Genomic DNA, 26,222 nt, shown 5'->3' with positions numbered 1-26,222 from the left:
CGATTTGCAAAAAAAAACTCAAACTTTGGCCGCTTTGCGCCACTCTCCCTTAATTCCGATTGAGCTGATATTTTGCATAGGGTGTTATTCCGGATGGTGAACATTTTTAAGAGGTAACCTTTTGAAATTCGAGATGATCATTTCCATTGGCACCCTAAGGCACACGGTTTAACACGGCTCTATTACAGCTAGAAACTCTACTTAGTCTAAATCAAATAAACGAAAGGGAGAAAAAAATAACATTTCTTGCGAAATCGTATTTGCATACTCAACAGTGAAATTTCTTGTGCCAAAGTTTGTTGATAATATTTTTCCAAACTCATATCATTAAGTTTACCTCTTCCAGTGGAAACAAAAATAAGCGTACCATGCGTGGGACGCAACACTGCAACTTTCATTCGAGACACAATTCTGTGGAATTGTGGGCTCGTAGTACTTCCCACGCTCCAACTTCGTGCCATTTTCACTTTTTGCCAGCGAAATTGAATTTGAAACATGTAAAATAAATTCACTTCTAACCGAATGTATGTGTGTGTATGTGTGCAGTATATTTGCATTTGTTGTTTTCATTTCGTATTTCCTCCTGGAGCTGCTGCATCCGACTGTGCATCGAAAGTGCAGCATCACACCCTTGGAATCGGGCCCTGTTTTCACTGCTGCCGACGAGAGCATCTCGTTGACTAGCTGAAGAGCATATCATATGTTTGCCATCAGTATGGGAAGCAAAACAGAAAAAAATTATGTGTATGTTTATGCGATTGAGAGACCGCCCGCTCGCAACAAAAACGAGGGACGGGAACGAACGGTGCGTTATGTTGGTTGATGTCGGCACGCTGCATGCGGTGAGTTGAACGAGATACCCGACATCCATATGGAATAGGCTTTTTCGTGCCACATATTTCATCACTTGGACAAACATACCTCATCTCGGATGTAACACTCACCGATGCCTGAATATGTACTCGAATGTTCATACCAGCGTTATTTTCTGTTTTGGTCTACCATTAATCCGATTCGATGTGAAAATAAAACCAAGGGAATGTCCTCATGATGAGTGGTAGACCAAATTACGGCGATGCCATAATGTGTTTTGTCATTTGTGAAAGGAAAGGCTCGATAAGTGTTTGATTAATTAATGTTAACATTTCATTACGTTCATAATCATTTGCGATTAACATTGTCATGTCATCCTAGGGTAATTTGATGTTTATTCTAAAATTAGACCGTCCTTCCCGCATCTAACCAAATAAGATGTCCAAAACCCAAATCTCTTCCAACCGTATCAACACCTCTTGTGTCGGCTGCAAACAAACGAACGGAAAGTGCTTATTGGGGCCAAAGTAATTTCCCCTGCTGCCCAAACAAGTATCATTAATTAAGGTAAGAAAAAATGAACAAGCGAAGAGTTTTACAGCTTCCGAATCGAAAACCACAAACCTTTGCAGGAAGCCTGAAGCTCTCAATGAGCCGGTCCACTTATGCCGCCTATAATCAGAAACAGCGGCAACACGATCGACAGATGCGGCACACCGTTGGCTTCAACAACAAGCTACCGGACTAGAAGGTATATTTTTCACCATCCAGCATCATCATATCGTTATCTTTCTCATCATCGATAGCGGCGACTGTCATCATCCGACATCAGCATACCCATAAACTCGCGGGCTCTCGGGTGGAAATCATTTGATGTTGGGTTGCCTCTTCTGTGCTCTTTCATCTGTGCTTTGGCAGTGCGGTACGAATCATATCTCACCTTTGCGATATGCTTCCATCAATATGGTAACAAAGATTATGATTAAGGAGAGAACATCGGATGGTGTGAATGCGGGAAATACACCCGTATACCTCGTTGGTTGGCCACTTGGGGATAACAGTTCCAATGCTGGACGCTTAGGGAAAGAAATAGAGCTGGTAGTGGATGAATATAATTTTTTGTTTGGGAGAGATACGATACGGAGTGTTTTGTTATGGTACTACAAATGTGTGTTTTTTTCATCAGTGATTTTCTTACGAAGCACTGGCACGGAATTCGTTCTCCAGTTTTTGCAAATTCCCAACGCCATTGCAGCTTCTAAACGAGTCCAATCTACTTTCATGTTTTGGATTTAAAATTGCAATAGCTTTGAGGGTGGAAGCTTTCAAATAGAGTCTCTCCCTTATCTGCTTGACCAGCTCCATGGAAAACTTTGACAAATATACATGAAATGTATCTACCTTTCGCCATCTGATTTTCAATAGTTTCTTCTGCTGTCATCACAACATAAATATTCCTGCCGCCTTTGCTGCTGAATTGGAAAAGTATTTTCAAAGGGCCACATTTTCGGTGTTGTTTTTAACCTTTTCGCAACGAGCATCGCCTCTACAGGGTGTTCAATAAGTTCGAATACAATACACCATGTGCATTCTGTGTATTGGCATTGGTGTCAGCTTTAGCCTCTATATATGGTCGGGGTTCTGCCAAAACGAACCAAGCGCCTACAGCATTATTTTGAGATATTTCAATTTGAAATTTGGGCTCCCATTAATCGATAGATTGTTATGTTCTGCATCCAATGCACATTGGTCCAGGAGAAGTATTAAGTGGAAATAAGCATTTAGAGCTCGACAGTTATTCTCTAGACAAAAACTGTCTTAGACAAAATTGTTACTCATAATAGAGCGCTTGTTTTTATGTTGTCAGAAATAGGGTGACCAAAATTGTCGATTAAATATAAAATCTAACTTTCTTATCTTTATAGATAGAGGTAAACATAGTTCGACAATGTTGTAGCTCCGATTATTTGAGACATCTTTGTAGGGCGAAGTTTTTCTCTATCTCTTAAAATAATCGATATAGCGCCTTTTTTCTAAGTTACGTTAGGGTCACAAGAAAAAAACTGTTTCTTTGCTCTAACTTTTATATTTCAAATTTTACATGCCAACTGTCTCTGAAAGACTTTTAGAGCATATTAATACAAACATTTTACGTTAGGGTTATCATGAAAAAAAAAAATTTTTTTCGCTCTAACTTTTATATTTTAAATTCTACATTGAAACTGTCTTCGAAAGACTTCTAGAGCTTACTAAGACAAACATTTTTCGATGCAGAACTTGTCAATATCTCAACTTTACTCAAAGTTATTGATGTTTCTTCCCAAAAAACACGCTCTTTTAATTTGTTTGTCTTTCTATCTGGGGCAAGCATAAAAAATGTTTGTTGACGGAATTTGAAAGAACAGATTTCACTCTATGTAATATGTGATTTTCAAAACTATGTATTTTTTTTGTATTTGAGTATTTTAAAATTGAAATCATGAGTTTTTGGTTGAAAACCCATCAATAACTTTGAGCAGGATTAAGATATAGACACATTCTGCATCGCAAAATATTGGTATTGATTAGGTCTAAAATCGTACGAAAACCATTTTTATTTAGAATTTTAAATATGAAAGTTAGAGTAAGAAAACCGGTTTTTATAGTTACCCTAATGCAACTCAGGTAGAAAGCGCTAACAAATAAACAACTGTGTGGGAGATATTTATTGTTTGGACAAAAACTGTCTTAGACAAAGTTGGTACATATGATAGAGCGCTCATTTTTATGTTATCAAAAATAGGGTGACCAAAATTGTCGATGAAATAAAAAATCTAACTTTCTTATCTTTATAGATAAAGATACACATAGTTTAACAATGTTGTAGCCCCAGTTATTTTAAACAACTTTGTAGAACAAAGCTTTGCTGTATCTTTTAAAATAATTGATTTAGTGCTTTTTTATAAATTGCATTAGAGTGACCATGAAAAAACGTGTTTTTTCTGCTTTAACTTTTATATTTAAAATTCTACATCAAAACTGTCTTCGTACGACTTTTAGAGCTTATCGATACCTACATTTTGCGATACAGAACTTGTCTATATCTTAATCCTACTCAAAGTTATTGATGGTTTTTTACCCAAAAACTCATGATTTCAATTTTAATTTACTCAAACAAGAAAAATAACATAGTTTTGAAAATCACGCATCATATAGAGTGAAATATGCTCATTCAAATGCCGCCAATAAACTTTGTTTACGTTTGCCCCAGAAAGAATGACAAACAATTAAAGAGAGCGTATTTTTTGGAAATAAATATCAATAGCTTTGAGTGAAGTTGAGATATCGACAAGTTCTGCATCGAAAAATGTTTGTCTTAGTAAGCTCTAGAAGTCTTTCGAAGACAGTTTCAATGTAGAATTTAAAATATAAAAGTTAGAGCGAAAGAAAATTTTTTTTTTTCATGATAACCCTAACGTAACATAGAAAAAAGGCGCTATATCAATCATTTTAAGAGATAGAGATAAACTTCGTTCTACAAAGATGTCTCAAATAACTGGGACTACAACATTGTCGTACTATATTTGCCTCTATCTCTAAAGATAAGAAAGTTATATTTTTTATTTCATCGACAATTTTGGTCACCCTATTTCTGATAACATAAAACTGAGCGCTCTTTTATAGGTAACAACTTTGTCTAAGACAGTTTTTGTCTAGAGAATAACCGTCGAGCTCTAAATGCTTATTATCCTCTGGTTGATCGTATTAGTTCTAAGTGTAGATTGTTGGTAGCAATCCGACAACTTCGACAATGCCTTATTATTCCTCATTAATTGTCGGTCAGTTCACCATGAACTGCAGTATGGTAGTAGAATACTTAGCTCAGTAAAATAAAATATCCTAGCCCATTCTTGCTGGTAGTATCGTGCTGAACACTAATAAATGTAGTAACGTAGTACAATAAATTTAAGTTGTTTGTGAATCTAAATGTGTGTTCAGAGTTTATGTCTGTGAAATAGTATCCAGTGTACTTGTTCCGATATACCGTGGTAGCATTCAAATGCTGCGATTATGGTTCAGTAAACCCTGGTCCTGACTGCTACCATTCCTACACGCATTCAACGAAATCTGTAATCTAAAACACAACGTAGGGTGTGCGACAACATCCTCTTAAATGCATCTCCTGGACCATTGTGCAATTGTGTAAGTAACTCAATTTTGAAAAAAAATGGCGCTTGCTTCGTTTTGACAGAACCCCGACCGATGCGCACGGTGTTGATTTGTTGTCATTTGTTGTTTCTTTACCGCGCACGATGAAGGAGTACCGCGACGTCGTAGTAAAGTTGTTTGCAAGAGATGAGTCACCCGACGACATATTCCGGCGGTTGAAATCCCACGGGGTGAAGCGGAATTTCGTCTATATCACCATCCGTCGGTACCGGGAGACGGGCTCGGCCCAGTACCGTGCGAGATCCGGGCGGCCGCGTTCGGCGAGGACCACATTGAAGGAGCTGGTTCGTCGAAAAATGAACCGCTCGATCCACTCGAGACCCCACCTGACCTGGATGTGTCGATCGGGACTGCTCACACCATCATGACAAAGGACCTTGGATACAAGCCGTACAAGAACTACAACTGATACTTTCACGGCACGCAGTTTCTTTGTTTTCTGATAAGAAACGCCGACGTTGGCCAACATCCCCCCGTCCCACATAAACATCCCGTGGTTCCAAAGCGCCGCGTCGATGATGGCTTGGGGGGCCGTATCCAGACGTGGGAAGCTTCCACTGGTGTTTATCGAGAAAAACATGAAAATAAACGCCACGTACTATAAGACCGAAGTTCTGGAGAAGTTTGTGGCTCAGCACTCCGGCACTCTACGGTAAGGATCATTACGTCTTTCAACAGGACGTCGCACCGGCCCACAGGACGAATATCGTCCAAGCGTGGTGTCGGAAGAAACTGATTTTCTCGATAAGACTTTGTGCACTCCCAGCTCCCCGGATCTTAATCACCTGGACTTTTATGAATGATCGTACATGCTGGCTAAGCAGAGCGAACATAAAGTAAGCAGCATGGACCAATTTAAAAAGCTCATTTCCAAGATCCGGAACGAGATGCCGATGGTTCAGGTGCGTGCTGTGTGCGATTCTTTTGAGAAACGTTTCAATAACTTACACTATAAGCTTCAATTTAACCGACTTTCTACATATCTCGGGAAACTCAGAAAAAATGAGTGGTTCTATAGTTGTGAAACGCAGTGTATATCGAACACAGTTGCAAACACTCGATGATTAATCAATATCAACATCAGCATATATTCTGGGTACAATACTAAGGCAACAAGAGCAGTTTTGCAACTCCGTACGAACAACGTAAAAATCGTTGTATTGTTGCTATTTTGTGCCATTCACTTGTTCTTATTCGCCAATTAATTTACCCGTAATAACACCATCTTGCCTGTTCCGGTCAAAAGTGAACAAGAAACTAATATTTCATGGGTCAGCTGTCATTAATTGTACTCAGCTTTATTCTCTATACCAATGGAAACATATTACCTTACCTAGAAACTTGTAGCGGTGGTTCTGTTGGCTCCGTCGTATCCATTGAATCTACACGAAATATTTACCAAATTCTTCCACAGCATAACTCTTTGTGGAAACCCATTCACCCGTCTGTGTCTGCCACATTTCATCCCTCTCTTTTCCGCAATCCGCAGTTTCCTATCTCGACGGTAAAATAAATGATTTTCGGTGTTTGCCAATTCGCCTCTTCCGCCTCTTTTCCCAGAGTGAACCCGAATTGAGCAATTTGTGTTGGAATTACGTCCAATAGTTACGGAACTGTAAAGACTCACCTTAAGCGGTTCCGAGATCCCGAATCGTAAAAGCTTTCACTGCTTCGGGAGGGGGTTTGCCGGAGCTGCCAAAACCCAATTGCAATTAAATGGCGCGCCCCCCACCATGCGGAAAAAAAGGACGGTTTGGGGATGGATTTCCACTTTGTTATTAGTGGCACCTAAAATAGATACATTAGCGACACGTCCCAGCATCTGCCTAATGTGCTAACGCAGCTGTGATTAGAGAATAGGGAAATGCTTTCAGTACTTAATGGGTGATAGTAATGTGGGTCACATCCGGAGCCGACCCATATTTCCTTCGGGGACATAAACTCGATATAGATTGAAAGAGGCTGTGTAGTGAAATTTGATGTATTGGAAAAGGGCTCTTCATTATTCTAATTTGAAGATCCTGATTTACAAATAAAAGAAAACAAATAACAAATAAAAAAAAGATCCAAAGGTTTGACCAAATTTGCACAAAAAAGGAAAAATAATTGTCAAAATATAGCAATGAATTCAACAGGAAAATTTATTACATGGTCACCGATCGAGCGAACCAAAAAAAAATGAAATCCCAGACAGCACGTGTATAGACATAGTGCCTCTCACAGTTTTTCGTGGGTTCCATGAACAATGGTATATCCGGAAAACCCGTTGGCGCCGTTGGAAACGTGGCACATTAAATGGCTCCGATTGCGATTTCGTGTTCGTGCTCTCATTAGCGTGATTTATCACGAATTTCGCCGATAGCTCCCTGCATGCATAAAAGAGCAGTTTTTGGGAAATTCCCCCGTGTGAGGGCGGTATGCTGCGATACCGTGTTGCGGAAGTGGAGGCTCGTGAGGAGCGGATTGCGTGTGAAACGTTATAGCAACACATTGGCGTGAAGTTATTGGTGTGTTCAATGCGCTGGGTTTGTCTTGTATTGTTGCCATGTGATGTGGTGGTCCGATGTGTCCGAGGCTGATAATGATGATGTTGGCGCTAGTAAGAGAATGGTATGTACTGGCATGCTACTAGGCAATCAAATGTTCGCGAATTGGACGCCACGATAACAACTCATACGTATATGAGAACGAACTTTTAGCTCGGTTATCTTTATGCTTTAATCAAAAAGTATGGTTATGGTATGTAAACGAAATTCGTCTGTAGTACGAGCCAATAGTTTGTTTTGAATTATCAAGAACGTAATTGAACCAGTAGTCCGGAGTTATCCAACACAATTCAGTGAGAATGAACATATTTTGATTCTATTAACATACAACTTACATAGCTTCAAGGCTCGGGTTTTATTCTTCAATGCGTTTGTACAGACACATACACAATGGGGGTTATTCTGAGAGTCAAATCGGTATAAGTGAGATTTTTCCTTTCGAAGTTATATGACAATTCTCACCCAATTCTAAGAGTCGGGCGACTCGAAGTTACAATGACAAATGAACAGAGTTCATTGCACCTGGCATTTTATTATTTACATCGCTTTTCAGAATACTGACACGTGCGCGAATTGACTGTCACGTCCTAAAGCGACTCTTGGAATAAAACCTAATGGGTTTTATTCCGAGAGTCGCTTTAGTCGCTTATGTCGTGTTTTTTCCCAATCTTCTAGCAGAAACTTTACTGTAATATTCAGTTCGAAGCAACTATGATAAATTCAACCATACTAGTAACAGGAATGGGACTGTAGGATAATGCAAATAGCTTAACATTTGGACCGTCCCCCTAAAAAACCAATTTTAATTTAAACGTCCTTCAGGATTTCCCCTATTTGTTGTATAAGGACCATATCATTGAGTATCTAATTATCTACTACTAAAAATGTGTAACTGTTGATTGTATAACTTTTTTTGCGTTTTTTCATTAATTTTTGAAATGATAAAAAATTGCTATTTATTTCGCTGGCGGGGTAAGAAGGACCACCCGTGGGGTAAAACGGATGATGACGTGGTAAGAAGGAGCGATGCTATTTTCAAACAGTTTAGTCTAGTAAAAATAACAGGAACAGTGTTGTCTAAGGTACTAAAAGTGTAGGGTTGTTCATAAACTACACACAAACTTCTGAAAAGGCCATCAATATTCCACGTGCAGAGTTTTGCAATTATTCATGAAAAATTTGCCAAATTATCGAAATCTATAAAGACGATTATTCGACGACTTCCTCATGTACGTTCGGGGCATTTGTGTGTAAAGAGATGAGCAATAAAATGATATATTATTTGATACTAGCTGATCCGGCAAACTTCGTCCCGCCCAACATTTGTTTTTTGTTATCAATACCTTCAAACATTCACGTTTTCTTACTATGGTCCAATCGCAGAACAGTTCATTGGTCGATCTTCTAATCGACCCCGTAGAATTTACCTTTTACTATAAAATTCCTAGTATTTCTAACGAAACTCATAATTATAATATCAGATTATTTTCGGACAGATTTCTCGTTCAAGATTTTTCAACCACTTGCAAATAACATATTTCTCCGTTACATAGAATAAATATTTATACAGAAAATATGATAGAATAAAGACAGCCCTAAATCGGACAATTTCTTCCTCGAGTTGCTCTTATCAACACATTCGACGATACTCTTTTATTGGAATAGATAGAAGAAGATATAGAAGTGCGTTTCATCACACTGAAATCTATTTCCAGTTTCGAACAAAGATCAATTTCGCTAGCGCAAACATCAAATGGACTAATAGCACTTGTCACTATGTAATTGTAGAACATGGGGGAATTTAATTTTCCGAATTTTTCCATTTTTCCATCACATTTTTCCGAAAATTTTCAATTGTCATGTTTGGTTGGAATATTTTAGGTTGAAATATGTGTAATATTTTCATGGTGCAACGTACCGAGCGATCCAAGGCACTTTTTTTAGGAAATAAAAACAACTTTTTACTCCAAGCTGTGAGTTCAGACTGATCTTTATTTTATCCAATTCGCTTAACGAAACATTCTTAATCTAAATTCCTACCGACTGCACTCTACATTGTTTATTCTTACCTACTCTCTGTTTATCTCTCTACCGCTCTATCTCTGATTTATGGAATTTTCCATGTGTATGGAAAATTCCGATATTCTTATCCGAAAATCATGTATGAATCCACTCTAAGTTCTAGTTGGAACAGATATCTTATTAATCTTATTAAGGGGCGCTACAATGGGACCCCCTCTCCATTTCTGAGGAAAGAGGGGTGTCATACCATCATAGAAACATTTACCATACCCACAAACCCTAACATCCCAAATTGTGCTTGATTAGTTCTCGAGTTATGCAGAAGTTTGTGTTTGTGTGCCACCTGTAATTTGTGTTTCATTTGTATAGCAGATACCCTCCCCCCTTCCCCCTCACAGAGGTAGGAGGAGTGTTGAACCACTTTAGAAATGTTTCTTGTCCCCTAAAACCTCCACATGCCAAATTTGGGTCAGTTTGCTTGATTTGTTCTGGAATTATGCAGAAATGTATGTTTCATTTGAATGGCAGTACCCCCCACCCCCTTATCAGAGAGAGGGGAGGAGTGTCTATTCACCATGGAACCATGGAAACGTTTCGTGTCCCCTAAAACATTCGCATGACAAATTTGGCTTCATTTGCTTGATTAGTTTTTGGATTATGCAGAAATTTGTCTTTCATTTGTATGGCAGTTCCCCCTTAGAGGGGGGGGGGGGTTGGATTGTCTAACAACCGTAAGAACATTTATTGCACCCTAAAACCTCCACATGCCAAATTTGGTTTCATTTGCTTGATTAATTCTCGAGCTATGCAGAAATTTGTGTTTCATTTTCATGGCAGCTCCACCTAAGAGAAGGGGGAGGTGTATCTAACCACCATAGAATCATTTATTGCACCCTAAAACCTCCATATGCCTAATTTGGTTTCATTTGCTTGATTATTTCTCGAGTAATGCAAAAATTTGTGTTTCATTTCTATTGCGGATCACCTCGCCGGGCGGTCTTATCCCGTCTTTCCCTACAGTTACACAACTTGCGAATTTGTTGCCGTTCCAATTTTCATGCTGCAAGTGATGTTTGGAGAAAAAAAAGTTTCAAAAACCAGTTTTTATCCCTTCAAAGTTATAGAACATAATTCCCAGCATTTCCGACAAGCGTCGGATAGTTATGGTGCGAACCGAAAACATTGAAGCTTGCTTTCTGTACCATTAATTTCAAAGCATACTAAATTAGCGAGTACATTCTTGTGTTTTTAAAGAAAAATGCTTTGATTATCATATAATTCTTTCTATTTGAACCGAACAATGTCGAAAAAAATTATGATTTTTAGATTAAGTCGAAGTACACTTTGACGTAGGACTACGACTTTCAGTAAGAATACCGAATCAGAAAACTTGGGACGTCTTTTTGATACAGTTTTAACGATAACAACCATTCATCGGAAATATGCTATATTATGATTACTTAGCTTGAGCTTGGGTAGACTGTACGTTTCGTTTTTGCTCTCCGTGATTGACCTGAACCAGTGAAATTGCACAAAGAACACACCAAATGACGCTTGGGAGTAGTAAATCATTATCATTTTGCAAGTTTCGGTGAATCGAGCTTTAAATAGCTAATAAGGACGCCGGCCATGTCCTTACAGTCACCAGAGGAAGGAATGTTAGTATAGGGGAAGTAATGCACCCACACTAACACAATTCCGTGCACCTGAAATCCCACGACCGTACACGACTCGTGGGGCCACATTCTCACACAGCCGCAGCTGACACATTCACTCCCTCTCACAACACTGAGAGACTCTCTGTAAGCAAAGTTTTCGAATCGGTTATCAAAATTCCGAACAAAACTATAACAAAAACACTAAATCACGTTTTAAGAACTTCACTCAAGCCAAACAATGGCTTTAATCGACAAACTATTCCCAATAGCGAATAGAGCGGCAACACGGTAAAATATGCTAAACGAAAAAAACCAAATGAGGAGCAAGGAAACAAATCCGCACTCAACGACTGTTCGCTTCCCATCACTATACATTATGATTCCTTAGTACATAAATGGTTTGAATTGACGAAACCGAATCCGCGTAAATCGTTCGTTCGAATTGCAAATACAGTATTCGTTCTACGGACTGCGTTAAAAAAGGAAACATCGCTATTCAAGCTCCACCTGTTTGTAACTCATTTTTAAATGAAGAATTTGTGTTTTTTAATACACAGTCTCACTCTAGGTAACCCGAAAGACCGTTAGCCGACCAACAACTGCCCGAAAGATATTCACCCGAATGCACCGTCTACCTGAATGCAACATTTACCCGAATGTGCTACTTACAGCTATATTTAATCATAGGTTATTTTAAATTGAATTCTGATAAGCATTATTGAAATGATCACATTTATACATTAACTGGTATCCAAAAATTTGTATACTCTGTGGGTAGAGCAAAAACGGGAGAGAACGTTTATTTATGTTTATTTCTAAATGATCTCTTAGCTTTAACACTCCTATACTCGCGCATTGGTCTGTCAGACCGAAAAACAATAATTCGTTCATTTCTCAGAAAATATCAACACTACGACTTTGCGATTCTCTCTAGCTTCGTTATTCGTCGTTCTTCATCGTTTAGCGTATCGCATGTGTTGGTCCAAAGAGGACGTGTGCCACTATTTTAACACTTTCCGTCTGACACACCGACGCGAGTATAGGAGTAACCTTTTGGACAAGTGCTTTTTTCATATTTTAGAATATTGTTGAATGAAATGTATAAATTAATGTTAGTGGCGTGGAACATTTATTGAATATAATGCATAAGATCATTACCGGGCTATTCTTATTTGATTTCAGTCCCTTTTGTAACTGGATAAATATTAACTATTCGTCGTTATATTCATACGTTCAAAAACAAAATATAAATATTTGACTTTCGTATAGTTATTCGCTAAATATAATAGTCATACATATACACACTTGTGGAAGAATTGTAAAAAGTAAACTATAAACTAATCGGTGACTTATGGTAATTTTTAATAGTTACAGTTTCGGGGGTATTTTTTATAATGAATAATATCGATAAGAAAACAAGAAAAAGAAAAGGAAGTTCCTAGAAATCCTTTTATATCATCTTTTTATACCCCATCTAAAAAAAAGGCATTAACTCTTATTCTACCAAGAATACAGAGACAAAGAGTATTAGAAATATGCAAATTTTATTCCAGAACCTTTATCATCTGGTGATTATCTAGAGGTCGTTATACATTCTTCTATTCGATAAAAGACCCGAAAAACACGCAACAACTGCATGAAGTGTAAAACAAATGTTTGTTTCGAGCATGCAGTTACGCTATGTTCTGATTCTTACTCCAATGAAACCACAATCGATGAATACGTTTCTATGTTATTTTATAGCTTTTTATACTTCCATGAATTATATTCAGTTGCGTACTTTTAATTAATAACAGTGAAAAATCCGAATTTCGTTATTTGTGTTGGAATATCAAAAATTACTCTGTTTTGAGGAGGCTGAATTATATGACTATTAAGACATAATTAAGACGATGAAAACATTTTTTTGGAGTTTTTTCATTTAATCATACCCTCTTCTTCAAATAAATGCCAATAAAACCTGAAAAATACACTATGGCAACATTACAGAGAAGTTCAATTTTCGGTCTGTGACACCGTGCGCGAGTATACGTGTTATGATTTTGCACGCGAGTACAGGAGGGTTAAAGAGCAATATGGAAGGGAAAAATCGCATATGGAATGTGCCTACACTAATCTTAAAAAATAAATCAGCTAAGTCTCCCGCATCATTTTCAAGCTTCCTCAATACAATGTTTCATTTAACTGTGTGTTTTTGTTGATTAAATTGATCAAATATCATTTATCGATCGAGAAATCAATAATTCGTTCATTTAGTTATTCGCTAAATACAATGGTCACAAATATACATACATGTGAAAGAATTGCATTTGTGGAAGAATTGTAAACTGTAAACTATAAACTAATTGGTGGCTTATGGTATTTTCTCAAGGTACATTTTCAAGGATATTTTTTCTGTAATATATGGGCCCTATAAAAAAACAGACACACAGAGACAAAGAGTATTATAAATATTCCATTCGCCTGGTAACTTTCTAGAAGGTCGTTATACAATCTTCCCGAAAACACTCTACAGCTTCATGAAATGTAAAAAATATGTTTGTCTCGAGCATGCAATCTCAGTATGTTCTGATTCTTACATCAATGAAAACTCAATCGATTAATACGTTTTTATATTATTCATAACTCTTCATACTTTCATGAATTATATTTAGTTGCTTACTTTCAATTAATAACAGGAAAAAATTTCGTTATTTGTGTTGGAGTATCAAAAATTACTCTATTTTTTTTCCAATACATATATTTTTATCAAGGCTCATATGGCGTTAGCCTGACGGGGCCGGAGTTCAATATTTTGACAATTTTTCTTATTATCAATGTTAGTAATATTTAACCGATTACTCGCGGTCGGCTCGATGTTAGTATTACAAGTGTTCTCGTAATTGGGATGTTGCTGTCTCCAATGCTCTGTACGTGTACCCGACACGGGATACTTCCTATTGGGATGCAGCTGACCATTAATCAGCAACGCCCCCTAGAATTACTCTATTTTGAAGAGGCTGTAATATTATTTAATATTATAAATGTAAAACTATTAAAAGTGAATGAAGAAGAGAAAACCATATTTTCTGAAGTTTGTCCATTGAGTTATGCCCTCTTCTTCAAATAAGTACCAATGAAGCCTAAAAAATACGCAATAACAATATTACAGAGAAGTCCTACATTCGGTCTGTGACAATGTGCGCGAGTATACGAGTTATGACGCGAGTACAGGAGGGCTAAAGTCACAGTTATGTTTCATACAAAGTGCGAGATCAAAATCACCTCGAAGTTTAGATTTTGTTCTCAACTTCAAATCCAGGTTGTGAGGTTTAGATTTTGTTCTCAACTTCAAATCCAAGTTGTGAGGTTCGATGAGGATGTGAGGATGAAAAGTTCGTTATGCCGTCTGATGAAGAGTACTTTTGTATTTTTGCGTCACACGCACACATTGTTGTTTTTATGAGTTGCCAAAAGCGGGTTTTTGTGGCACGAACGGTACTTACACGAATTGCTCATATCAAAGCAACCGTTTAAGGAACCTTCCAGGCGAATATAACTCCCCGTAAGCACTGTTATTTGAATTAAGATTTCATTGAACCCGAAAAAATCGTAAAGATCGATCTTTTTTCTTCGATTTTTTTTCAATCTCAGAGTTTTTTTTTGTTTTCAGTGTACATCGATTTTAATCTCGCCACTGACAAGTTTTATAAACAGAATGTCAATTTTTGGATTGCTTTCGAGAATTTCAAATTAGTGATAGTGAATAGGATTGGCCGATTTTGGATCGATATTTAGAAGATCAATCTTTTCCCCTCCGATTTCCGATTTTTCGGATCGATTCTTCCAGCCCCGAAAAAACGCGAAAATTGATCTTTTCTTTGCTATCCTTCCGGTCTTGTTGGTTGTAGAAAAAAAAATGTTTTTTTTCAGTGAACTTTGATTCTCACCAAAAAACACTTGACAAATTTCATAAACATTGGATGTCTTTCAAGGTTGTCAAATTAATGGTCGTAAACTTAGGAGAAGAAGTTTTTTATGTTTGGTCATTTCAGAACAAGTAGTCACAAGTTATATTTACACCATCAGTGAAACAGTGAAAATTGTGACGAGATGGGATGGTGATATGAGGCGCAACTGAAGGGTTCTTTTCTAGAACTGGGACTACTGCCAAGATTTCGACTAAATGCCAGGCGAGTGATATGCGTGTATTCAACGAGATTATTGTCAGCGGATTCCTAGACGTAGGGGAAAAGGGTGGAATTTGGACCCTCTAAGCAAATCGCCTAATATTCCCAAACCAATATGGTCTAAATAAAAAATGTCACATTGTATATTAAGCTACACTTGTTTTCTCTCAATAAATAATGTTTAATCATTATATAAAGCCTTAATCTACCAAATATATCATAAAATAAAAAAGATGATTTTTGGACATTAAAATTTGATGCGGGGTGATTTGGACCGTCTGTGGGGTGATTTGGTCCAGTGTGTTTCATCGAAAAAAAACATACTTATGTTTATGTAAAGTATTTTGAGATAACGTTACAATGAGTAACAATGTTTTGGGATCGATACCAGGTGTCTTGGCCAGATTCCGGACCAGAAAAGTTGGATTTAGACCATCTCGAATTCTTCGTGAATCTATTCACTGTTGGTCGAACATTTTCAAACACTTTTGATGCTTGGTCAAAGAAAATCCGTTCTCGATGACCTGCGTTGCTCTTTCAAGTTCCTCCTTCTTCCAACGTTGTCTGTCCATCCTCTTGTTGTAACTCAGCGGCATCTGGAATCAATTAGACCAAAGAAAAGCCTCAAACCTGTAGGACCAATTCACCCTACAGAAACGTGTCCATGTCACCCCACACAACATGCAAAAATTAAAATGCAGTTAATTTCATTTATTGTTATCAAACTTACAGTTTCGCTACATCAAATTGTTCTTCTTCTGTAGGCGGACAGAACTGTACTGCACAATACACGAAAAGTTTGTTTAATTAGCGGGAAAAACCTTGAACCCACTATCGGAAAACTCACATTTTTTGACGATCAAAGTGCTTGCTGTGTTTATGCTACCATTTCCCTCTACTTGTGAAGTTTTACCAAAGCTTTTTTTAGTTTAGGTACATACGGTTCAACAATAGAAGGAAATGCCATTATAAAAAATCCAAGTTAAGCCGTAATTTTTTTAGATAAAGGGGTGGTCCAAATCACCCTATATGACCAAATCACCCCGTGTTACCCTAGATCAGGTGATTCTGGTTGAAAATGCTTAGAAAAGAGAACGAGCTTATTTTAATTCAAAGCCTCTAAGGCCAGGCGCAAGTTGAGACGCGTATAGCGCGAGTAACTTGCCGCGATATAGCGCCTGTTTTTGTGGCTGATGAAAACAGATAGAACGGCGCAAATTGGCCAGCTGACGCGAGATTGTGGAGCGCTCGTGAGACACGACTCGCGTGACGCTGTGGCTGAACCACAGTTTCTCGTGCTGATCGTACCGGTCGGGTGATTGTGTTAGTAAATAAATATATCGAGCAAAACTGTGTGAATCAGAATATGCGCTCCACCACGCTACGTTTGTGGCACGTATGAGTCGTGTTGGTGGTCTCGTGTTAGTTTACGAGCACTATACGCTTCTCAATTTGCGCCTTGCCTAAGGGGGGCCCTTGTCTGAAAGGTCGATACACACCATACCATCATTTTCTTTTATGCTTTGCTGTGCTTCTGAGAATGCATTGAGAAGCAAACGACTTGGCGCATATCAACTAAGCGACAACTGACGGTGAACCGTCATCGACATCGATAGCACAATTTATTGCATCACGTACCGTAAACCGGGGTGACTATGATCACTTTTCTGAATATTTCTTGAATATTTTAAGTATGTTCTGGAGACTAAAACTTCTGATAATTTTAAAATGAGTACTGGCATGTATTGAGCAAGATCCAATCAATACCTCAAGTATTTAGTAACAATGTTGCTGTTATTTTAAATATTCCAAATTTTTTACATCAATTTTAGATCCGGGGTGACTTTGATCACTTTATTGTTTTGATGAATTTAGAGTGAAACTTGATCGTTTTGACCAATTTAAACAGCCTAAAGCGTCTTTAATGAGATTATAAGTAAGATAAGCAACATAGGGGCCATACACATTCCACGTGGACAGTTTAGGGACCATCCAAAAACTACAATGACTCCACGTTCCATACAAATTTTTGGATTTTTTTATATGGACAAAAGTTTACTAGGCGGAGTCTGAAATAGTCAAAATTGAGTCTTCGTAGTTTATGGATAGCCCCTTAGGGGCCATCCACATTCCACGTGTACAGGTTTTTGACTATTTTTGACCGCCCTCTCCTTCCCGAACCTTTCCTCCTTCAGTAACAATACCAGTTCATCAGAAAACGAGCTGTTAGTCTGTTCCTTTCCTGCAGCGTTTGGGATTTATCGCAGGACTGAAAATCTATTCAGCGGATGTATGCCACATGGCCTGAATCCGGAGTTCATGTTGTTTGCACTGTTCGCTTCGATTTTGTTCAGAGCTTGTTTGAGCAATCGAGGGAAAACGTGCCTCGGGACACAACCTTTGTTGTCCTTCTTCCAAGCTTCCAGTGTTTTTTTCCAAGCCCTTTTCAATGGTCGAAAGTAAGCGACATCTAGTGGCTGACAAAGGTGGGTAGCGTTGGGAGGCAGGAAAAAAAACTTTATGTTGTTGTCCTGGCAAGCCTTGATCACGGTATATGATAGATGAGATGCCACATTGTCGCCGATGATGACTCTGGCTTTGTCATTCTTCAAGCTCCGAAAGTAAGGCACAGTAACAGAGAAGAAGCAATCTTCGAAGACGACACCGTCAAACTATCCTGAAAAAACTAGGGATAGGTTATACCTATGATATAACCACAAGGTTGACGTAGGACTGCCTGGACTGGCTTAGTAATCATTTGGGTTTTTTTCAACTAGCAATAATCGCACCTCGGATGTTTATGATTGGGTACCATATCGCCAATGCGTAAAGGTATCATTTGTGTGTATTGATTAAATTAGTGAATGAATGAAACAATTTACGAATTCAATTGCAAACAAATCCCTATTTAGGTCAATTGCTGCTGATTTCCCCAGGCTCCATGGTTTTGAAGTCTGTGTTAGGGAAACATCCATTCATTCCAGCGATCATACCTCAATCGTTGCGCGATAGTAACTGAGTGAATTTCCGAACGGCGCTCGCTTATATATTGATTGGTGTGATTTCAATAGCCTGTTTTTAAAACAAATTTTAAGTTTAAATTTTAAATTAAATATAACGCGTTGACATTTTATCTTTCGAATGAAGTGTTTATCATACCATTTTGTTCAGTTGTTTATAAGGTATTAACGCTCAAACTCTCGATGCTCCTGCGTAACGCTTTCGTTTTCGAAACTTTGAACTTACACCCCAGTATAGAAATAAAAGACGTACTCCTACGTCAAAAAAACAAAGTTTTCAAAATCTAGGAATTGAAAATCTGCTACGTAAACTACGTAAGCTGGTAATACCTTCCCGTTGGCGGATCCAGCGGACATGACCGAGTACGACGTCTTTGAATGGTCTAGCACGTTTTCGACGTGCTTTTGTCCCCTTCTAACTACAATCTTTTTCGATTCTGGGTCGTCGGTGAAGTTGGTCTCATCGTAGTTGACGATATTTTCCGCCGGCACATCGCGGAGCGTCTCCTCCAGGTTGTCAAAATAAGATGTGAGGATTTCATGGCTCACTTTCACTCTGGAACGCTTGATATTTTGGGACCAGCGAGACGCCAGCGATGATTTGTTCCGTTTGAGAAACAAAGACAACCAGTCTTCCCCCGGAATGTTGTCAACGAATCTGGTCGTGATTTTGTTGTGATCAAGGTAGCCCTTGACCAGCTTCTGGATTGATGCTGGAGTTAAGGGATAACCCCATTCTCCGGCAATCCTGATGGTTTCACACAACTCTGCTTCCTGGGAACTGGTCAAGACAGTTGGTCCTCCGGGTGGGTTCAAGTGCAAGCTGTGGAGTTTGTTGTACAACGTTCCATACGGGATGTTGAAGAGCTGGGATGCCTTGTGTTCTCTCACTGCAGCGACAGCTTCCGCCACAGTTTCGGATGTGTACTGCGAATACGTCCTTCCGCCTACCTTTTTATGGTAATTTCGAGGCATCTTGACCACAAAACGAACGATAAAAGTTATTTTTTAATCCACTCACGAAAATCTTCCCAAAACGTAAACAATGAAAATGGCTCGCTGACAGTTGGGAACATAGTTCATCGGCTTGCTCAACAGTCCAAAGTTGCATAGTAGGTTACGTCGTAGGTTGTCGTGAAAATGAAACCAAATAATTCGTTGGTAAGCTTATTCGGACTAAAAATTTCTATTGAGGAAAAAATGTTGAAAATAGTAATGAAAATAATTTGAGTGATATTTATTCATCTTCAGAACTAATATGAGAACCATTTTCAAAAACTTTACATACCGCAGCTTGTTGTTTTGTATCTGTTCGAGTCGTTTGTTTGGACGCAATAAAAATCGCTGAAAATCTACTTTATTTTAAATTAATCTTTTAGCATGAAAAACACTCAGTATTTAACGGGAAATGCATCTATGGTAGTAAAGCTGCCATATTAGAACACGTCCAGTACAAATTATGACAAATTCCAAGTACTACGAGTGCTCTTTCTTACGTAATCAAAAAAGGAATGAAGTGATCAAAGTCACCCCGGTTTACGGTATTGATTTTTTTTCGCTCGGGTATCTCGCTTGATTGATTTTTCTTCAAAGTTTATTCGCCTCTAGACTAGAGAATGATTGATTGATTGTTTTTTTTTATTAAAGAAAAAAAAGAAGGAAAAAGCCTATTATACCATTAATCAATACGGGGTCTGAGATTGAACCCACGGTCATGCGCTCAATAAGCGGAAGCGCAACCCTTATGGATGCGGAAAACCACTGAGGTCATTTCGGAATCCAAAATGAGGGCTCCTAGTTTATGAAACAGAAATCAGTCAGGAATAGTCTTCTGACGCTTTGCACGCACTATTTCGTCGTCACTACTTCCTTCGCTTTCAGATTTACTATTACGCCGTCCGGTGAACGTTTTTATAATGAAAAAAAAACACATGTGCGTCTAAGAAAAAAACTTTTTGGAATAAACAGGGTCCTATCCGAGTTGCGCAATTATTATTCTCATTCTCAGAATAAAAAAAAACTTGCAACATGCTTCTTCTTTTAGCTTTTTATCTACCAAGCGCAAAGAACAATGAAAACGAATCACGTGAAAAGTCGGAATTGCCAAATGTGATAGAGTTTATTTCGATTATTTTCGATCACAAAAGTGACATATGTTCTTGGTATGATATATTCACAGAATCTTCGCAATCGATTGAATAAAATATTCCATATTCTGCAATAAAATTGTAGTTATTCATCGTCATCGAATAACAATACAGCAGCAAGTACGTTCGGTTGAATTACATTTTTCATTATCATTGGCAACACTGTACTACTGGCTGAAAATTTATTTTTATAATTTTTTTAATCAGCAGTCGGTTGATTTCATTCGGATTCAACAGAAAAGTCGTCTTGAATCGAACCCGTATTCATTATCATCGTTGCCCGCTTATTTCTCTAGCGCACCGACAGTTGAATTTGGGCCCCGCAAGAAACATGACCGAATCGCGCTGGGCGACGAAAGTGTTTAAGAGGTTATGCTAGTATCCTATCGAGTTTCGATTGAGCAGTCATCAAGTACAGTCGCATTCGTCGTGGCTCCACGTTCTTGTATAATGTGAAACAAAATGGGCGCTTTCGCTCTCATGTGCTTTTGGGGAGAAGATGTTTAGTGTTTTGTCGAGAAGAGTGAATTATAAGCTGCAGTTACGCAAAATTTTTGGTCGGATGTTCTAACGGTAAAAACACCGCGTCCGCATTCGTTCATTCACTCTCCTTTTTTAATGCCCTGCAATGTGTGCGTGTATGATGATTGTGCTGTTCTAATGGAACGCAACACTTACACGAAAGTGATTGCGTCTGATATGGTGTAGTGCTATTATCACCGAAGAATGGATCCCCGATGTACTGCCTACAAAAATCATGCAAGACATCACAAACAATCCAGCTATGTTTCCTCACTGTTTTTCTATTCTTTTGACGTAGGATTACGTCTTTCGGGAACATATTGGGGTACAAATTGGAAATCGAAAATCGAGCACATCGTGAAAATTGTCCAATTTCAAACGCTTATTGCTCAGTCATTTCGTGATGGATTGATGAAATTTTTGCGTTAATCGATTTCGGCACTCCAGAACAATTTTTTATATTGAAGAAAATAATATATGCCATGAAACTAACTATCGAACAATTGAAAAATCTCAACCCCTATCCTAACGGAAATATCCACTTTTAATTGGTCGAAATTGACGACACAAGCGGCGGTTCCCTAACAGAGACATCAAAACCAAGCTCTGACTGGGGGAAAGCTCCCCCTACTTTCATGCATTGCAAATACATGAAAGTAGGGGGAGCTTTTGTTCCTACTCTAATGTGTTCCCTAACAGAGACATCAAAACCAAGGTGCTCGAGGGAAATCGGTATTGCAAATATATGCAAGTGGGGGGCATTTTTATATTGAAAGTAGGGTGAGTGATACGATTAATTCTAGCAAATAAAATTTAAATTTGGAACTTTAATGTTAGTTGCTTTGTGAAATTTCATATCAATGACCGATCGTGTATTGTGAAAAATCTAGCACAAGTGTAATTATAAGATTGTATGTGGTAGCAGTTGTGTTAAAAATGCCTTGATATATGAAACGATTTATTTAAATTTTCATGAATAAAAACCAAGGTGTGTTGCCGCTCGAGAATGGGTCGTTCGGTTTAAGCTGTCTGTTTTGTTGTGTTCATTTTCACCCAAGGAAAGTTAATGTGGCGAGAAAAAATTGAAAAAGTGAAGAAATATTCAAAAAAGTTACCTTTTCCATTTCAAATATGTTTTCTCTATATTAAAGTAACATGTTTTTACTGATGAGAAAAAATTTATAATTGTGTTTGGTATTGGTAATTATCTTATATTACATTGGTGAGTTTTTTTTCTTTATTTCATCCATACATAACACAGGAGGCATCTCGTCACGTCGCACGTCGGGTCACAGAGGGCGGTTTTCATCATATCTTATTCTACTTCGGCATCTTCTATCTGATACGCACCACCCAACGACTGTTTACCATACTTCCGTCATCATCACTCGGTAAACACTGGTCGAGTGAACAAAAAACATCCAACAACCAAACGAAATTGTCCTTTTCAGGTGGCCCTGAAATTATTATCAAAGAGTTTAACGATGTAATTCTTCAAACATATCCAAAATCAATAGATAGCCTAACGGAATCCTACGTCAACTATGCGGTCGTGTCTCGGACACAACCCTCCTGTGACTATTTCATACATATATACATTTCATTCGGCTGACTTCTTGCTATCGTATCAGGTGATGTACGCGAACGTACATTTACGGACACGTTCACTAACACCAATGCGACATCATTTGTGCATCGATATAAGTTCACAGTGGGCCAGACGCTGATTGCGGCAAAATGTCAGCTGGCGATTAGTTTATTTGTTTCTTCTGTTTTATATATTTATTTAGCAAGCAAAAAAAGGAGTTCTTCTCAGGTTTCCCACTAATAAATACTAGAATATTAACCCTTTGCGGTCGTCTGTCTGCTCATACTAAATACTTTATTCAACGATGTAATAGTTTACATGTTTTCTAAACGAGTGTTAATGCCTAGTGAACTTTTTCACGAATTTATAAGTAGTTTCTATGAATAATAGGTAACGTTACTCGGTATGAGCAAAATATTATTAGCGTGGAATTATAAGAGAATATCTTCCAAGGGAAATTATTCCGACCGCAAAGGGTTAATATAATATATTATATAAAATGTATCAATTTTACAGGTCCTTCTCAGGATACCTAAAGATAATCTCTGCCGCGTGTTGTAACGCATCAGATTTAAGGGTTTTTGTTTCGTTGAGTAGTCAATAGCTCGCATTTACATTATCACATCACTTACCGCAGTTAATCCTGATTCTTTTTAACCATTCCCACTAACAACTATCTCTTCCATGATAAACGCTAGGGAACCACGCTATAGAGGCGACCTTCTGGCCTTCGGGTGGCGAATATCATACTAACATTCCTTCCCTTCCTCTGGTGACTGTAAAGACGTGGCCGGCGTCGTTATTGACCATTTAAAGCTCGAATCACCGAAAATTGCACAACGAGAATGATTTGCTAGTCCCAAGCGTAATTCTGTGTATTCTTTGTGCAATTTGGTTGGTGCAGGTCAATCACGGAGAGCAACTACGAATTGTACAGTCCACCCAAGCTCAAGCTCAAGCTCAAGAGGGTATGCTAGTATCCTATCCCATTTACATGTTTTGTTTATTTACCGAGTTAAATCGATTTTGGCAACACGGTATCTAAACCCAGGAAAGCTGAGTTGTGGGGTTGTAACGCTAATAATACAACCAATAGCGCCATCTCAAGTTTTACTGAACCGATTTATTGCCGAATATTTTATATGAATACTTCTTCATACATCTCTTTATCGCATAAACCAACCGAAATTTTAATTTCTAAATTTAACTATTTTTAGAACATTGTAATCATCATAAGAACTAAAAATTTGTTCTTTTTTCGAAAGGTCACCATTTTTGTAAAATAGTATTTTTGATTTATCTATTAACTATAACTTACCAATAATTCTCATCATAATTATTCAGACGGATATCAGATCGGTTATCACAATTATTCAGACAAAAATTGAAATAAAAAGCTAAACCTGGATACATATGAAGTATTTTTCTATTGCATGTATGTTGTATCCGATAGTATACCACGCACTCAATTCTATGATAGATGACGAATGTTTAATGACATGTCATAAAAATAACATCTTCATAAATATAATTCTGTGCACCCTGATAGTAAGAAATAGTGCAAAAATGGCTATGTCGTCACCATGATGACACAATGATTCCAACTTTGTGTCTGGCAGCTATACGTATTGCTTCGCCATGTGGTCTCTGCAGAACAGCCCATCCCATCTGCCAATAAATATAAATTATGTTTTCCTTCGAACCTCACCTAGCCCCGGTGAAATAAAGGAACCATATAAGAGCATGTTTTCTATATCACCAAATGAAATACGCTTTCTCGTCCCAGTTCCAGTCTCAAAACAAAACAGATTGCCGGCAGTAGAAAACATGAAACATAAGTAGCGATCGATACAATCTTGCCAGGAAAATGGCTCTAAAGCGGAGAACGACATGAGTAAAGCCGTTGAGAGATGTGTTATTTATCTCAACCGTAATAGCGCATTCGAGTGTTGTCGAACATTGTCAGCTTTTCAGTGCTTTCATTCAATTGACATGTCTTGTCTAGAGCTCAAGTCGTTCATTTGCCACCAGGGTTCGATATGATTCTAGAATGCAAGCTGCTTCACACTCGGCAAAACATGTGCAACATCGTAAATTTTTATTTATTTTTATAAGACAGTAACTTTGTGGTAAATACACCTGAAGGTGAATATATTGTATCATAGTGAATTTAAAAAAAAATGCTATAAAAAACATGTTATTGGTTTTTTTATTCAAAAAATTGTACAAAACATGAAACGATTTTTGTTTGCGAATTTATTCAAATTTCCTAATCTGACTATTAATCTTCTATTCCAATCATAGATTCATAGATTTCCTTTGCTATAAGCCTGACTGAAACGTGCGAGGGAACGAATGAAAGCTGAACAACTGGGCTAATTGGATTCGATATTGGTTTGGATAATTTTTTTCAACTGTTGAATTCTTTCGAAATACCATGAATCCACGTATTCTAAAAAATAGAATTACTGCATACGGTACTTACTTAAAAAGCAAGATTCATTCTTTTTTCAAACAATCAAACATGTTTAATTTTCTAATACATAAAAAAATGAGTTGTGTCATATCCACACACCTAATATCTATTGCGTTGTGGGTAACTGAAAACTCTAATTTTCACTTTATATCTATTAGATCTATTATCGTTTTCCAGCTTACAATCCAGATTCCTTTAAACGATTTCAGTTATACCAATGAAGGAAAATTTATCTTCAAGCTCCAAATAATTTTCAATTGCAATAGAACGATAAAATGGTTTCCGTTCTACAATTGTTTCGCGTTTCGGCTGTTATAATCGCCAAATTGATGGTGATACTTTTCGAAACACCGGAAGAAACAGTCATTATGATATTGTAATTGTTCGCCATTTCCTCACCATCTATATTTTACAAACACCATTTCACTAGTAATATATCTAATTTTTGTCCTTCATTCTCCGCACTCGTTTCACAGAAAATATGAAGATTAACGCTACCACCAAGATGGCGACCCCGATTGAAGAGAAAGTTGATCAGAATCTAAAGGTGAGTGAACAATTAATTAAACCCGAGAGGAGCGCTCGGTCCGATCCCTACCAATAAATGATTGATGTGTGTTTACAGACACGCACCGGTATGGTTATGATAAGCGATGGCAAAAGTAAACCTGAACTGGCCCGGTTGCACCTATCGATGGAGATGATCACCATCCAGAAGCAGGACACATCGACGCCAGCGCCCACACCAACCAGCGTTAGTCATCCGCCAGTGGAATCAAAGGTAAGCTTTCGGGATTGCGCCATTAATTGCTGTTGAAAAAAAAACATTTGCACAGCAAAGTCTCCATTTTTCATGTCAAAATTGAAGTCAGAAAGAATGAGTCAACCGTACTATCAGCCAGGTACCGCAAAATAGAAACATCCGCAATTATTTTTGCAAAATATGTTCTCAGGAACACACACTTCACCGCGAAATGTTCCATTCAATTAGCACATTGTCGTAGGTCGAGTCTTCTCATATAGTCGCGCATTTCGCACGCATAATTTATCAG

The 26,222-nt window shown here is 37.9% G+C and overlaps 2 protein-coding genes across 4 annotated transcripts in view; one reads left to right on the top strand and one right to left on the bottom strand.

The window, feature by feature from the left end:
• LOC129764347 (gamma-1-syntrophin) overlaps positions 1 to 26,222 on the top strand; it is a 157,687-nt gene that overhangs the window by 82,893 nt on the left and 48,572 nt on the right. For all 3 annotated transcript variants that reach the window (XM_055763333.1, XM_055763331.1, XM_055763332.1), the window contains 2 exons: positions 25,647 to 25,717; positions 25,796 to 25,951. In XM_055763333.1, the coding sequence (XP_055619308.1) occupies positions 25,652 to 25,717; positions 25,796 to 25,951 (222 nt within the window). In that variant the 5' untranslated portion in view covers positions 25,647 to 25,651. The remainder of the gene's footprint in view (positions 1 to 25,646; positions 25,718 to 25,795; positions 25,952 to 26,222) is intronic.
• The window catches only part of LOC129764346 (mitotic spindle assembly checkpoint protein MAD1), a 78,000-nt gene continuing 74,316 nt past the window's right edge, over positions 22,539 to 26,222 (bottom strand). Inside the window, exon 6 of the mRNA XM_055763330.1 lies at positions 22,539 to 22,563. Coding sequence (XP_055619305.1) covers positions 22,554 to 22,563 — 10 coding nt within the window. The 3' untranslated portion in view covers positions 22,539 to 22,553. The remainder of the gene's footprint in view (positions 22,564 to 26,222) is intronic.

This window comes from Toxorhynchites rutilus, chromosome 2 (assembly GCF_029784135.1).
Source record: "Toxorhynchites rutilus septentrionalis strain SRP chromosome 2, ASM2978413v1, whole genome shotgun sequence".
Taxonomy (NCBI): domain Eukaryota; kingdom Metazoa; phylum Arthropoda; class Insecta; order Diptera; family Culicidae; genus Toxorhynchites; species Toxorhynchites rutilus.
The sequence above is the reverse complement of the archived record's forward strand: the minus strand, read 5'-3'. Positions and strand labels throughout refer to the sequence as shown.